The following is a 16,693-nucleotide window of genomic DNA, read 5'->3' on the forward strand; positions in this document are numbered from 1 at the left end:
GACACTGCATGTTGGGATGAATGCCAATTTGCATCTCCTCTTTCTCATTCTCCATCACTTTAAAAGCACAGGAGTGGGGTGACAGGCCAGGAGAGGAGAACCCCATTGTTAGTTTGCCTTTTCAGCTAAACAGAGAGGTATGGGGAAGAAAAAGAGAGAGGAGGACAATAGGGTCCCATTGACTCTCCAGAACAAGGGAGAGAGGGAGGGCTGCACTCTCTAGTATGATAGACCAGTCAGACCACATATAGACCTGCAGGGTCTCTCCTCAGACAACCCCAAACTGAGTGAATGAGGCAATCAATCATGTAGCCTGCAGCTCTCTGAATAAATGGCCCGTATAGCCTTGATATAGGCTGCGGAATTTTTAAAAAATTCCCTGTCCTTGTACTAAAGTGGTTCAGTATGCTTTAAGGGCAGCAGAGTGCACAGCTTCACTATTCTCTGTCTATTCTCTGTCTCCCCGCCTCTCCTTTTGCTGCCTGGGCTTTCCCCTCTATTCAGACTACAGAGTTTATGCTCTCTTCGCAGCATGAGCAAGGGAAAGTGATAATAGAAAAAGGCAGTCTTGCTGCATCAGTACATTTTCACCATTCTTTATCTCCTTGCATCCGGGATAAAGATAAGTTCCATATGTCCCTCTTTAATGTGTTAGACCTTCTGCAGGTCCAGGTAAAATACTGTCTTTATGTCCTTCACACACAGTCACATGAAATTTCATCCGGAATCCAGTTTTAAAACTGGCTGTGGGCTTTCTCAGTTTGTTATCAGTGCACGGTTAGCAGAAACTACGATAATGCAAAAGCACATGATCTCAACGCAGCCCGGGGTAAGACTTTAGTCGATGTGTGTTTGGATCTTATTAGAATCAGCCTCATAAAACAGCAAGAAACAAAGATAGGGCCCACTGTGATTTCCTCCTAAATGAGAAACTGTTTTTGTTCCTGATAGTGCACAACAGCAGCCATGAAATGCATGAGACAATACATAAGTGGACTACACTGCAGATATGCACACACTAACCACTTAAAGTAAGTCTTGTTTGAACTTGATTAGTATCTCTTGGCCAGGGCTCCCCCTTCTGTATGCCCATCCCTCATTGGTTTGAAACAAACAATAGAAACAATATCCCTTTAAATGAACCCTCCCAGGTTTTATTAATGTGATATATGACAACCTAACTGGTCTTTTCTGTTTTGGTCTTGATCTCTGTTCCATGCCTTCATGTTTGTCCAGCTGGGGACCATCTACTGCGAGCAGGCAGCCACTACTCCATCCCTGTTAAACCAGAACCAGAACCAGACAGCATCCTCCAGCGCCATCCTCACTAACCGGGAGTTCTGGAGTTGGGTTACACCCAGCATTCTGCAGCTCATGGCCCACAATAGTGATGTAGTGGTGAGTGCTCTGCTTTATTTTTTCCACTGGGGATCCTTTTAGGCTAGCTCAGGTAGGAAAACAGGTCTGGAAATGTGGTGTGCTTATTCATATGAAAAGTACATATGAAAAGTTTCAACTTTTGGATTGATTCCTGTTTCGGGTATTATGAGGAAACTATAACTCTGTTTGAGAAAATTATAGTTTCCTTGCTATAAATTTTCTCTCAGGTTGTAGAAATAGTATGTCTTCATGTTATTAGTTTGATGGAAACCATGCGAGGAGTGCAACTCAACATCATTCAAACTGAAATATTGTCACATTCCCTTCCTTGCCTCATCAGCATCTTTCTGTGACGCCACATTTGCATCTCCAGGCTATCCAGAACCAGGTGAACCACCAGCATCTGCAGGGCCAGACACATAGAGCTGCATGCATCCTCTCTAACTGAACTCTGTGACTCTTATGTAAACTGATGATGTGTGGGATTCATTGGACTGAATCATTTTCAGCACCTTTGTTTTAATACCTGTGTATGTACAGTAAATCTGTGCTATTTTGAAGTACTAGCACTGGAGCTGATAATTAAAGGTTTGGCAAGCTTGTGTGGGATAATTGTATCAGGGGCCTAACTGTTGTATTCAACAGATTTGAGTCAGTAGATGACTAAGAGAATTTCTATAGACCTGTGTTAGTAATAGTGAGGGTCTGAAAGTAAATGCTTGTTGAATCCTAGATATTCTCACCGTGTCATTCATATTCTATCACTTTTTAAGTTGCTTGGTTGCAAGCTGGATAATAAAAGTACGAGTTTTTCTAAATGCTTGGACACTTTGTCTTTTTATATGAATTGCAGACCGCTTCAAAATTCAAATGTGACATTTACTGCCCTTTGATGTCCTGACTGATAATGGAAAATGTCCAGTTTACCATAATGCATGTGGCAGAGCGATAAAATCATCTCTGTTGTTTACTCTCCTGGACAAGAAACTGAACCTCAGGTGTCTCTGGGAAAATGACATGACATGCATTACTCAGCTTCAGTCTCAGATCCTTGTCAGACTGTCAGTCATGCTGCCTCTCTCCCAATGAGAGCTCACATCAATCAGAGGGCAAATCTGAGTTACAGCAGCAACTTTGTAACTCGATAAGGTGGAGCCAGACATTGGAGGTAAACAAGACTATTCGGTTGTGCCCCACTCCCCGCCCCAAAGTGGAAAATCCTCTCCATCCCCCTCTTCATTGGCAGCAGCGAAACAGATTGGACCACGTATAGACCAAGCAAACACAATTACCTTTGGCCTAATGTGGTTTGTCGTGATTAAGGATTGTTGTGGGGTCTAACCGCATTACCACGAAGGTCTTGTCTGAAAATAACAGATGACATGACAGCAGGGCTAGAAAGCCGAACAGCACATTAATCTTTGTTTTGATCTTTACTGCTGCAAGAATTTCATTATCAAGCTTTAACATGAATTAGATCTGATGATATAAATGTATTCTACAAGAGGAAATTAGTTTATTGGACAAAAATAGGCCCAATAGGTCCAATTTGATTGACTTATTTTTTTAATTTTAGCTTTTTAATCACTGAAAGACGACCAGTGTTAAGAGGTGTGCACCAAATGAATCAATGATATCACTAAATGTGACTAATGAACACACACACACACACACACACACACACACACGCACACACAAATGCACCACCCACACACAAATGCACCACCCACAACACACACGCACACACTCCCCGGTGACCTCAAGCGAGCTGAATCAGGCTGCAGTGCCCCTTCTCATCAACCTTCAGTCTTGGCTCATCAAAGAGCAACTTTCCTGCTGTGTGCCTCTGTGTGTATTAAAGTGATGATGGATGCAGGTGTGTATGTGCATGTGTCCCAGCATGCACGTGTGTGTGTGTGTGTATGTGTGTGTGTTTAATCAAGTCCCCGTTGCTCTGGAGTTGCACCTGTCAGCCACTGCCACCGTTGTGATCGTTTGAACTCACAGCCCTTTTCCAGAGAACCTCTCTCATTAGCAGCAGCTTATGTAATCAGAGTCCCACAGGTATCCAGCACTTTCCCCGCCCCTGCCTGCTGCCTCCTGGAGGACCATATGGGAGCACTGACCTGATGAGCAGGCAGCTGGAGGTAGTGAGGGTAATTAACACTGACCAAAGGCCTCTCAGGCAGAGAGAGTGGGTCCTCAAAGATTGTGAAGGTCAGCTGAGAAAGCACTGTGTGAGCTCTCTCTCTCAGACACACGCACAGTGTACTTGTGCACCAGCATGGTGTGTATCACCAGGTGCTTGCAGTGGTGACATTCCTTGATTTAGGAGCAGGTTGAGAGAGATTATCTCATACAGGCTGTAACAGATGAAAATATCCAGTAGTTTTGTACCGAACCCAAATTTCTAAGAATCTGTGTACCACCGTTCTTTTGCTCTCTAGAAGTACCTTCAGAAAGCCTCATAAAACTGGTTGAGACAGAGACAATCCCTGCTTCCTCGCCTCGTGCTGTCACATTGCTTTTATTACAGTAAAATCCAGTGACTTGGCTGGACAATGCATGAATGTTTAAATTGCTCAGACTGTCCATTGACATTACTATCAAATGGCACATCTAAAGCAGGGAAGGCAAACTACTCTATGGTCCCTCATTCACATTGTAATTTGTGGACATTCCTCTTCAGTGCACCTCTGCATCAGCCAGGTTTGTCCCATAGTTTGTTTCACATCATTAACTGCAGTTAATGTAATGTAATGTGCAAATTAAATTAGAAACAGAAAAATGTCTATTTGATTTAATGTCTCTGTTTCACAGAGGTGTTTTGAATATATTCTCTTCTTTTTTGTTATAGCAACTTCTGTTCTTGCTTTAGCTGCAGAAATCGTTCACGCACATCCATGATTTCCTCTGTCACATTATTATTGATTGAGCCCAGACTTAACACAATATGTAACGTATAACTTTTCTCATTTGCGTCATTAAGCCCCATGGAGTAGAATACGCTTAATAATCGCAGTTCATTAAAGATACAATGTAGGAGACAGACTGAGAAGATGTCCTCCAAGACATGAACGGCAGAACACAGCACAGTGCAGGGTGGGCACAGGCTAAATATAACAGTCTCACTTTTTTCACCTTCGCCACATATGGGCCAGTTTATCTGCAGTATGATAACAACGGATTTCTGCACATACATCTCTTTAAACACAATAGCTCTGTTGGTATGTACAGCTTTATTTACAAATGAAAAACTCAGCAATGAAATTAATTTATGCACATCTTTCTATCTGTTTGGTATAATGCACAAATTGTGTACTATTAATTGCCATATATACATTAATGGCTTGCTCCATAACAACATTGACATAATTTCAAATGGTAGCACACTGTTTTACTATGTATAAACATGTTCTGTTACACTGTACATTAACAGTCCAGAAGGCAGATATTTAAATATCAATATTTACATTCATGCATCCATCATTTCTCTCATATAGGTACATGTTGAGTTATACTGTTAGCTAATAACCTGTGCATGTTTAGATGCAAGCTTGTGTTTTTGCACAGTTTAGCCAAAATCTATACTTAACTGACAGCCACAGAGAACAACCCACTCTCACCGAATACACTCATCAGACCCCATCGCGCGCATACACAGATTTAATGTAAAAAAAAAACAACAACAACAAAAAAACAACAATAGAGCAGCGTTGAGTGATGCTCCAGTTCAGCTCAGGTGTGTTTTTCCAGTGGGGCTGTGGAGGACGCCTGTAACAGCACTGAGTCACACACATCCCTGCTGAGGCCACCCTCTGTGCAACATGATCTCTGGCTATTGGCTCATTCTCCTGTCTCTCACCAGTCACAAGGTCAGCCCTGGGCTCATGTCCCCTGTTTGTAAAGCAAAGGGCTAAGCCCTTCTTGACAGATAGAAAAATGAAGATTGTCAGATTCAAACAAAACACGGCTGAAGGCATCGAGCTAATGCATTTTCTGCATCAGTGTCTCAACAAACTGACAGCAGGCTTAAAGCATCAGAGCATCACAGATGAATTATTCACTTAAAAACAGAGCTATAAAGAAATAAAATTAATTTATCAAGATGTTCAATATTTGTAAAGATGTGAATAACTTACAAGACAGTTATTTTTCTTTAAGTAGAAAAATAAATTCAAAGGTAGATAATTAAATAGAGTCAAATAAATCGATCAATGACTGAAATAGTATATTACATTGAGCCGAAGTCTTCGGTGGCATTTTTGGCATGGTAAAATAACTAAAATGTCCCATGTTAATGTCGTTGTTCCTCTTTATTTCCATGATATGGATTTCTTTAAATTGCATAGTCAGATGAATCCATATCTCAGAGACAGAACCGACAGTAACATCATGCCTGTCTCAAAAATGGAGAACAAAAGATGGATAGTGTGTGGATTGGAATATAAAAATGTTGCATTCTCTGTAAAAACTGCATGCACTTATTTATTATGTGTGATGGGCTGTCCTGCCTGGCCGCCCATGGGACTGCAGGGCTGCTGTATTGTCTGTTGCTCCGTTGCAGATGTCAACAGTGTGTGAGGTCTGGATCTGCGGCAGACTGGCAGACAGTCCCTCTCCAGCCAGCAGCCAACCAGCCTGTCAGCAACACTTGCTGTTACTAAGAGCATAATGTTCAACACCATGGGGGTTTATGGACTTTTACTCCATCCTTTCAGTCTTGATTTTTTCCTTCCATCTTTTACAGCTCTTCTTGAGCTGAACGCCGTCTTCAGTCCAGGCAACATGCCAAGCAAAGAGGGAAGCTTTACCTATTTGAAAACCTTGGGTAAAACCCAGTTGCATTCTGGGTGAGATGGGATTGTTGTGTTTGGTGGTGGGAAAGGTGAGAGACAGTAATGTGATGTCACTTGCTTCTACCAGGAGACAGTCTATACCACAGTGTTGTTCGTACCCATGGCCTTCTTGTTACGGATGCTCATGGCATATTCCCCACGACTTGTCCCGTTCTCTTCTTTTCGTAGTGGTTTCCTGCGAATAAACATTTTCATAAAGTGAGGACAAAATCCTTGACAAGAGAGATGTGACATTAGCTACAGGCCATGTAATTAAACAGAGTTTCTAGATTTAACCTTTAGGCTGATTTGATTTCACAGACTGCTCTGGTCTCTGCAGTCCTTTCTAATAACCTCAGTGTTCAAAGGTCACTTTTTACAAGAAGACAGGAGGCATGGATACATTGCAACACAGGGGATGAGGCAATTACCTTCTCTGACTGGTAGATGCAACCATTCCTCTAAGTAATGAGTCTGTATGTGGCTGTCAAAACAACTTGGAAATAACATCGATACATCCTGTGAAATTCCCCCTGAACACTGGCTGTGGTGTAATACTCATACTAATATTTTTATGACTATGTTCTGGTGTGAAATATATGATCCTCTTGCTACTACTGGCCTGTAAGGAGCAGTATCACTCAATACAGCCCATTTCATGCACTCCCCGGTGCCTTTGTGGTTATTATATTTGTCCAGTGTACTGTGGCTTCTGCACTGACCCCCTCAGCTGCTTATGTAACGCAGAGACAGACCTGAATACAGTTAGTACAGTCATTGTCCCACTCAACACTGTACAGTGCCTTCATTGGCACAGAGGACCCTTGAGCGACATCTTAGCTCACTGTCTCAGTGCTCTATGTGAAAGCTTTCCAAATTTGGTGCGGAGTCATTCCCAGTCTAGAGCAGCACAAATCTTTTTCCCTTTTCTTGAATCATGCAGAAAAGGAAGTCTTACAGGGTTTCTGATACACGATATAATGCAATTCAATGCAACAACCTTGCAAAAAAAACATACTGAAGACACTATTCAGAGCCATTGTTGGGTTTGTCTGTCCTGGACTCCTGTAGTAACATGGCCGTTCAACAGAATTCAACAAAAGGCTCATTCTTTGGTAACTAACAATGAGCCTTATTTTCAAATAATAATAATGACAATAATATTCAATTTCTGACATATTCTGCCAATGGACCTCCTCACAAAATCGCACACACTGGACCTTTAGAGGATCACCCTCCTCTTTCAAGGGCAATAGCGAAACTACTGGCTGTTAAATGCACAAAAACATTGAAGTGCTTTATTTGTGGTGTTCTTTTCAGCTAGGGGCTGCTGTAGAAATATGACAATGCAATATGGTGGACTCCATGGAGGAGGACCCACGGCATCTGTAGATATATTAAAGGTTCATTCAAAGGTAATAAAAACTAAAATTCATATATTGAGATAAGTATACACTAAAGTTATACATATTATAGTCAGTTTCTGCCATATGCTGTATATAAAGCCTCCCAAGACTTGGACCGCAATTTTGTGTTGTTGTTATTGAGTTACTGAGTTATATTTGTTCTGTGGCTTGATTCTGTTTCTGTTCTATGTACATGTACTTAAAACCTTATCGTTGAGTTGAATCAACATCTCAGTAAAAAGAAATGCATCACGCATGCATACATTGTGAGCTTGAAAACTGTAGCATTTATTTTAGGCCTAATACATAAATGATATTATATTCCACCATATATTATTTCCAAATTTCTGTTTATGCTTCCTGACTTACTAGTATTTGATTTTCATTTTTCTTTATATTTTTCTACTTACTATGTTTACTGTTAACGTACCAAGACACCAGGGCAAATTCCCCCACTTGGGAATAAACTGAATTCAGATTCATTGAACTGCATTACAGTTAATGCCTCCATATCTATTTGTACAGACATTTGCTGAATCATAATCAATCTGAGACCATAAAAGATATTGATGTTTCTCTAGAATATAACACAGTTGATATGAATATTCCTTCAGAGGTTAAATTATGATGTGTAGCCTACTTTTCTTGCACATGTTCATTTCCCCCTTGCTGTCAACTCAATTTGCCAGCTGTCTTTTTTTCTTGCTCTCATGCACATAAACCAATCTGATATCGCCACACCTATTTAACAATCATCTTATTGCTGTCAGGTTTTTAAAATTGGTCCTGTCCAGGCTGTTTTTCAGCTGTCAGTTCAGCTCTGTGAGCCACCTCCACCCCTCTACCTCTTGTATTCATCTGAGCTCCTTGGAAATCCTGATCAGTAAAACTCTCACTCTGTCATAGGATCATTAACAGTCTTTAAATTGTTTCATCTCAATGGAAAACAAATTACAGTGCGGTCTATCTAAATAATAAACACTCTCAGTATGGCATCCACTGTAATTCTTAGCAATGCGACATGACTCTGCCATTGCCACTGATCCCATGACTATTTTCTCTAGCATCCCCATTAGTTTACATTTGTTATTCTTATGGAAATGTTGTCCTCTATTGGACGGATTGCTATGAAATTTAGTACAAACTTTCTTGTTCCCCTTAGAATAAATTGTAATAACTTTGGCGATACCATTAACTTTCCATTTTGACCCGACGTTCATTATTTCAGTTTGTCCAATACTTTCATTTATGACCAAATCCCTGCAAAACTAAAGATATTCCCAGCCTCTGCTGTATTTTGTGTTTAGTGCTGATTAGAAAATGTTAACAGTCAAAACTGGGATAGTGAAAATGATTAACAACACACCTCTTTAACATCAGGGTAAGCAGCATCACTGTGAGCATGTTAGGATTGCATTTACCTCAAAGCACCATTGTGTACAGCCTCGCAGGACCACTAACATACTGTAGCTGTAGACTCTTAGTCTTGTTGTAAGTCTTATAAATCATCTTTAATCACATCTATAAGATTTCTTGGTCATTTTATAGTCTCAGATTGATGATGATTTTTGTGTTAATATCACATATGAGAAAGATGATAAAGAATGACTGCATTCGGTAACTATGATGTTGCTGGAAGTGATGTGAGCTCACTCTCAAGCAAAGTTGTAAACAAAATGTGATGCAATGGCTAAGACTTGCTGTGGGACTCTGTCAGATGGGAGGGGTTGTATGTCTTTGGACACCAGGGATATATCCTGGCCATGTAGGACAGATGCTGCCTGTCCCTGTAGGACATGAGGAAAGCTTCAAAAAGGAAACTGTCCAGCCCCAGTGTGGAAACAGATTCTGCTGCAGGGGAGATGATTGGCCAGTTGGCTGGAGCTAGAGGAATGGGATATACTAAAGTTTTCTCAATGGGACAGATGGCATTGTTTACAGCCAGTCTTTGAATTCTTCTTGAAATTAGGTGGTGAAATGCTGCTTGCCACTGGTGATCTATAGCCTGCTGGAAAGTGCTTTGGCCCTATTTATTTCTTCGAGGATGTAATCTCTGCTCAGGCTGACCATGTCGCTTTTAGCCACCTCACAGGGTGTAGTACTGGGGTCTCAGACCAACCTCTACCCAGGTCTTCAATAATAGATGCTGTGCTGTTGGCACATGGCAGGTGGCAACACAACACCTCACAGGTTAGATGAATATTTCATATCAAAGCTGTGCAATCACAGCACACGTTCCTGTTTGAAGTTTGGGGAATGGATCATGACGAAATTGGGACATGTGTTGAGCTGTTTACTATTACTCCAGCCATCTGGAAATTAGATAACATGCTACGGTTCAAAGAAAAAGCATTAAGAAACAGACTGTAAAAATCTGTCAACAGTTTTGATGTTGCTGTTATAGTCATTTTAAAATTAAACAGACGAGATAAATAATGTATTAGTAAATATTGGATTTAAATTTTGCCTGACAATTATTTTCCTTTTATTGTATCCGTGGTTGGTATTTTGGATATCCTGAATTGCTCTTGGGTGGGACCAGCTGTGATGTATTATCTGTCTTTGGACAAGTCTCCCAGAGTGGTAAGTGATTAGAAAAGGCATCTAGCTTCATTAGTCAGTTGGTTTGAGTTTTGTTTGTTTTGGCTTTTTGGATGGCTAACAGCCTAGACTGCAGCATCATGTCTTTAGCTTTGGATGGCACAGCAACACTGAAACGCAGCATGTGTCTGAATCCTCTTCTCTATGCTTGCACACACCAGTCTCCCTGGTGCTCTGGATGCTGTATACAATTGTATGAAAGTGTTTTTCTCTCTCAAGCCCCTTTGCTCCTGACAGATGACTGGCAGACAAAGATTATAAAAAATAACAAAAGGCCAGGAGGGCTGGGACCTGCAGAGCTAGCTCCTCTGCTGTCTGCTCTGGCCTTGGCCCTCAGCCAGCTGATTTTCATTGGGAAAGCCCAGAGCACTGAGGGGCTGAGAGGGCTATAACTGGCTGTTTTTCTCACCGACAAACCCTCTCTCACATTGTTATTGACTAAGGCGCTCAGTTACTGCCTTTGCTTGCTTGGCTTTTTGCTGGGTTGTTTCCTCTCAGGAACGATGGACAATCAGAGCATCTTTGACGAATGTTAAAAGAAGCACGTTTTCCCCTGGACTGCTCTCCTATTGGCTGATGACTGATGAATGTCTAAGGAGGGTAGTCTGGCTGGACCTGAGTATTTTTCCCTCCTCATTCAGAGTGTAGGGCAACTCAGTGTGGCACAAAGTCTGCAGTCTCTAGACTGTAGGCTCTAGCCCACAAAGCTTCAGGACACGACCCGCTTGCATGTATAAAAGATGTGGCCTGCGACTGAATGACTGCGCAAATTAATTCATAAATAATAACTTGGGTTTGGGGATAGAGCCTTTTGCAACAACACTTTCCTACTGCTGCATTAAAAAAGGTGCCCCTTGGCTACGCAGGGCACTGGAGAATTGCCATAATGAATTCCTGAGCCAACCACCTATTACTTCCACTGCCTGACTGTGCCTATTTGTTGTTTAAAGACAGAGTTGCGCTGAGGAAAGCCACATCTGGCACGCATGCTTAATACAGTTCCATAAATTTAATAAAGGTGTGATACTAAATCAATTTAAATACACATAAATAAAACAATTTAATGCATGCATCTGTGGCTCTTCTCACATGCATGGGTGTGTGGGAGAATGTTTATGACACTTTCATAGAGTGCGTAAATATGCCAAGATGATGTATCTACAGTATGTATTTAAAGATGCTGTGTTTATGGATGGCTGCACACAAGTATCCTCTGCATACCCCTCTCTGTGCATGTGCAGTGCTTTGCACGATGCAGACGTGTGTATGTGTTTGTTAAATGTCTGTGAACGTTAACATGGATGTCAGAGTGCATGTGTGACACCGTGCTGCCTGAATGTCACACAGAGAATTGGGTCTGGTTTGTGCTGCAGGCTAAAACCTCACACAGCCTTTTCTCTAATAAGCCAAATGGGGGAAAACAGTTCCTGCTGCTACAGCAGCATCTTGGGATTCCTCTGCTTGCCATTCGCTTTCATGAAGCAAGCTGTGATTCTTGGAAGCTTTAGACACTTATGCAAATTAAAATGAACACGGGATCGTAAAGTCACTCAATTACTTAATTTAGGTTATAGGATGTTACTTGGTGACTCAGTGTAGTGGATCTTCCTTGTTGACATTTACAACCCTTTCCATTACCTAACCTCTGACCTCAGTGCGACCCAGCAGGGTGATGACATCACTGTAGCCTCCTGTGTCCTCACACACTGAGGCAGGAGAGATAGTTCAGCCTCCCATGGGTCAAATTACGGATGATATGTTTAGTAGCCTTGCAGTGACAGTTCCTATTTCAATTTGTCATCACTTTAAAATATCTCAGAGATTTATTAGAGAGAGATTGAACTGAAAATAAAAGGAATGACATCCAACCTTTTGATGGCCTTGTAGGAGATGATGATGGCTGAGAGAAGGAAGACAACTGAGGCACAGCCCACGGTTCCAAGCACTATAAAGTCCATCTCTGTCCACCAGGGCCTAAACTTGGGCTTCTGGGGCTCTATCACTGGAAAAAAAGAAGAAAGGGGTAGGAGAAGAGAGATGTGAACATAGAAGAAAAGAATGAATAGAACACGTTTTCCCGAAATAAATTAGAAAAATACAACACAATAGCAGCATCAGAGCAGCATAAAGGTGATTTTACTCCTTGCTCATTGAGTAAGGAAAGCACTGTGCCCTTGGCTGTTCTGTAGGTCTTAGGTTCAATGTTCAAAGATATCCAACCCAACACCATGAATCATTTAAGGTCCGGTCAGCCTTTCTTACACCAGCACTCTTGTCCACACCAATTACTGTTGCAGGAACCTCTTCCTCCTGCCCACATTAGATCCATGGAGTAAGATCACTTCTAAATGTGAATGTTAAATAACATCATGTACATCAGCAACTTGATGTGTGTTATCCACTTACCTCCTCACTTTCTGCAGCATTTGATCTATCTGTCTATACATCCATACATTTACAGTTATTTCGTTATGAATGAGGGGTAGGATTTACATCATAGCAACAAATGGTAATGCTGTAGACTATTTTCCAACACAGCACATTTCTTTGAAGCTCATATGGCTCTCTCCAATACTGCATGAATTTAAAAGCTCCTCTCAGCCAAACTTCCATTTTAATCCTACATTTTGTCAATGGCTATAGGGTTTAATTCAGTCAGCGGTAAAGATATACTTCGTTGTGATAAAGCACACGCCTTTGAAGGACTTCGGAAACAATTTCACCACACAGACTTACTTAAGATTGGCAATTTTTCACTTTTTTAGATAAGGTCTCAGTCATTGTCCTAGTTTTTCACGTTAGCATATTCATTCCATTTTCAAAGACTACAGTTTAAAGCAAAATTTCAACCCTAACCGTTCTGGAAATTGGGGTACTGAAGTGATAAAATGATAATTATGCGCCTGTATAGATTAAACGGAGGACTGAAGGAAAAAAAACTCCCTTAAAGTGAATTATTCATAGTGTCTCCACCCTCTCCAAACATTTCTGTGTGAAGCTGAAAAGGAATAAAAATTTGCCTGCTTATCATATCTATCATGATACACTGCTGTTTATAGAAGCTTTAAACACTCTAGATGTAGCAGTCCACTCATGCGTTGGGCATTCAACCCCCCCGCCTTAGCTTAGAGTCAGATGGTCCTGGCAGCATTTATGCAGTGACCAACATTCACAGAAGGGTCTATAACTCTCAGTTCATAGGTAGCTCACATGGTGAGTCAGGAGGGAAAAAGGTCCATTTAAATTGACCAGACGGGAAAAAAAATCACTGGAACTGATTGATTCAAACCTTTTCACTGCTGTCTGTTGAGACTTTAATGATTAAGTACCCCTTCCTGCTCATAATATAAAGGGCTCAGGGTGAGTGATTCTAAAGAGTCACAGTAATAGCTCAGAATGGCTGCATCATCAGCAACGCCTGTCCCATATTTCAGTACACTGTTCATTAAAATGCTTGAGAGTAAATACAAATCATATTAAGTTTCAGCGAGCATGCTGGTAAAATATGTTCTCCTCTCTGTGAGTGGTTTACCATCTCAGAGTGGGACGAGAGAGGAAGGGTCATAGGGGAAAACTTCAACAGGCAGCGGATCCACACAGGTTTGCTGTATGTGCTTTTTACATACAAGCACTAACACACACATAAAAATATCCTTATTGCTGGCAGGTTAACTTCAGAATGAAACTGGAACTACTGGGCTGGGTAATTAGCCTCTTATCTCTATCAAATTAAAGCTAATTTAATTAACTCATCTGTTTTAATCAGAGGTCCTCCAGGGGGAAACCCTACCACTGAACCACTGAGCTTGGCAGCCCAGCAGGCATGGATTTCACAAGCAGCTGGGTACTCCCCAAGGTCAGACCCAGCATAAATTAGTCCTGTGTTCAGCTGTCAACATCCTGCTGGCTCTATCACACGCACAGAGGCGCACATGCAAAAACTGTGTCCATGCACAGGCCCTCACACATCAATCTCAGGGGTGTGTACGGTATATTTTTCTTTCTTTTTTTAAAGAAACACTTGAAAACAAGAATGGTTTTCCAGACAAGCCAGTTGCTTAACACCTGTGTCTAGCTAGGAATGAGATCCAACTATGGGGCGAGAGCAGACTGAAAGCGAGACAGAAAGACTTGGAGTGAGACAGGTGTGAAAACTGGGACGGTGAGCTGAGAGTACTTACCTGTGGTGCCCAGTAACCGTGGGGGAGGCGGTGGAGGCGGCGGAGGAGGAAGGGGAGGGTATCTTTGACACTGGCATGCCAGCTGGCACTGTTCACTAACTTTCTCCGCCACAGTCCGTGAGCATGACCTCTGAAGTTCTCCCTTATGGAGTGAAAGAGAGACAATGAAATGACTGAGGAGCCCCCCTTCACTGCATTTACTCACAAGAGTATACCATCAGCACAACGCTGTGCAGCACAAATGGAGATGCTTGAACACTCAGGAGCCTCTTAACACTGTGGATATCCTCTCAGCATTCTTTTCATATCACAGCTCCAGTGTTGTCACTGGGGCTGTTGTGTATAGTACATGCAGAATAGTATCACGTCTATCCTGTAAGAAACCACCCACCGAGAGTGGGCAGCAGGCTGCCCCCAGGAGTGTGCGTGGGTTGACTTGGAAACTCAAGATGATAACATTCAACATGAACCCTCGCAACACTGTGTGCGTGTGAACAACAGCTCACCATTATCTGTAGGCAGCAGCGTGGGGCAGAGGTTAGAATACTCATCAGTAACATATGCCTGCTGCAGAGATCCTGGTGGGATAACTGAATGTTGTTATCATTTAAACACAGTTGGCTTCTCCATGTTCCCACTGCAAGAGAGCTGAGTGTCTCTCTGTGTATTTCTCCTGCCTTAGTAGAAACTCCACTAATGCATGCCTGTCAGTATTCCCTAAACACAGGTGATGCCCTGGACTGGTGCCCCTAACATCCTGTGTAAACACACATGCAATATTAATAACTGCAGCATATCAAGTGCATAGGCTGTTTAAAAATATAATCTGTTAAACACTTCTTATCCATAATCCATCAGTAAATCAAACTCCAGCTACATTCGTGTAACCCCTTCTCATGCGTAAATAGTCAGCTGAATTTGGTGCTTACCTGGCATGAAAGTAAAAACAGTGAGAGAAGACAATGACCAAAGAAAAAAGGCCAAAAGCTCAAAGTAAATGACATTAGATCTTGGACCAGCATTCCTCCTGCGCTGTTCTCGAAGACACTAGGCAGCGTTTCCAACAAATGAATGCAATATTCATAGGCTTGAACAGTTTGGGAAATAACCATCCACTCTGTCCACTTCAGCGGCGATATCTGTGACAAGCGTCTCCAGAAATAGTTTATGCCACAATCATTTTCCTCTTGAAATCCCGTTGTCGATAGCATAGGACAAGTGAGCCGGTGGAATGAGTAGCAAATCTCGATAATTCACATCTCGGAAAGTAGTTTTTTCTTTTCTTACTGGCACTCAGATAGCGACCTTAATCACGCCGGTACTCCGTGCAATGTGAGGGCGGTAGATGGCCCGTACCTTACATCCCTCCTCGGCTGCAAGCATGAGTGCAAATGGGCCACTCAAGCCATCGAAGTTGAAGAAACAAACAGACGAACAGAGAGCTCCTCGGCAGGATTCCTCACAATAAGATCACACATCCCCTCAACTTATCTAGGCTGAATACTGTATGGGCGAGTCCGGAGGGCAGAGCCGAGGGTTAAACTGATGCATCGCCCTCTGTGCCAAAACACAGCGGACTATTTTATACTGGAGCATCACCACCGCGCACTTGATGCAGCGCTCACATCAGCTCAATCCTGACAGCGTGCTCAAATAAATTCACGCTCCGCTTCAGCCCTCCCTCCATTCTCTGTTTTGTTTGTTTTATTTCTTTTTATATATAGTGGTCCAGGCAGAAAGTATAAGCCCACAATGCGTGGAGGCGAGTCTGTAAGGATGACGCGACCGAATTAAAGTCAAGTGGAGAGAAGAGGAGCGAGTGCAAGACGCCTACCGACTGAAAACATTACCCATGTTGGATGTGCTGTGTGCCTGCTAGAACACTCCAATGTCCCAAAGTACGCTGACATAAACATCAATTATGCAACCTGGCATTTACTGCTTAACAAAGACATTATATATTTGATGTTCATTTTTAATCCTTCCCAATATCACCTTTGCACCATTACATCGATATAAGAGGTGATGATGTAGGTCAGAGTGCAAATTCAAATGGAAATGAATAGTTTTTAAGAGCAGAGTTGCATAATGTTGTTGGTGGCCTCCACTAGGCACAGTTATGAAATTACCCCACAGCCCTGAGCCATGTACATAGAGAGCCAACGTGACATAGTTTATTGGAGTTCACTAAAACAGTAGTTTGGATCTTGGAGTTTATTTGAAATACTTATTTGATATCACCACATTATTGTTACACCACCACATTTGTAAAAGTCACTATTTCAAC

The 16,693-nt window shown here is 41.9% G+C and overlaps 1 protein-coding gene across 2 annotated transcripts; it reads right to left on the reverse strand.

Moving 5' to 3' along the window:
• Positions 1 to 4,585: 4,585 nt before the first annotated feature.
• On the reverse strand, positions 4,586 to 16,463 carry LOC113744631 (proline-rich membrane anchor 1-like). 2 transcript variants are annotated; one of them, XM_027275242.1, is made up of 5 exons: positions 15,336 to 16,463; positions 14,407 to 14,548; positions 12,095 to 12,227; positions 6,338 to 6,414; positions 4,586 to 5,306 (listed from the first exon to the last, which is right to left on the reverse strand). In XM_027275242.1, the coding sequence occupies exons 1-5, from the start codon at positions 15,615 to 15,617 to the stop codon at positions 5,269 to 5,271; spliced, it is 672 nt and encodes a 223-aa protein (XP_027131043.1). In that variant the 5' UTR covers positions 15,618 to 16,463; the 3' UTR covers positions 4,586 to 5,268. The 2 variants fall into 2 exon arrangements, with proteins under 2 accessions (XP_027131043.1, XP_027131044.1); XM_027275243.1 differs by having other exon boundaries at positions 4,586 to 5,303; positions 15,336 to 16,462.
• Positions 16,464 to 16,693: the final 230 nt, after the last annotated feature.

The sequence above is a fragment of the Larimichthys crocea genome, chromosome XXIV (assembly GCF_000972845.2).
Source record: "Larimichthys crocea isolate SSNF chromosome XXIV, L_crocea_2.0, whole genome shotgun sequence".
NCBI lineage: Eukaryota > Metazoa > Chordata > Actinopteri > Sciaenidae > Larimichthys > Larimichthys crocea.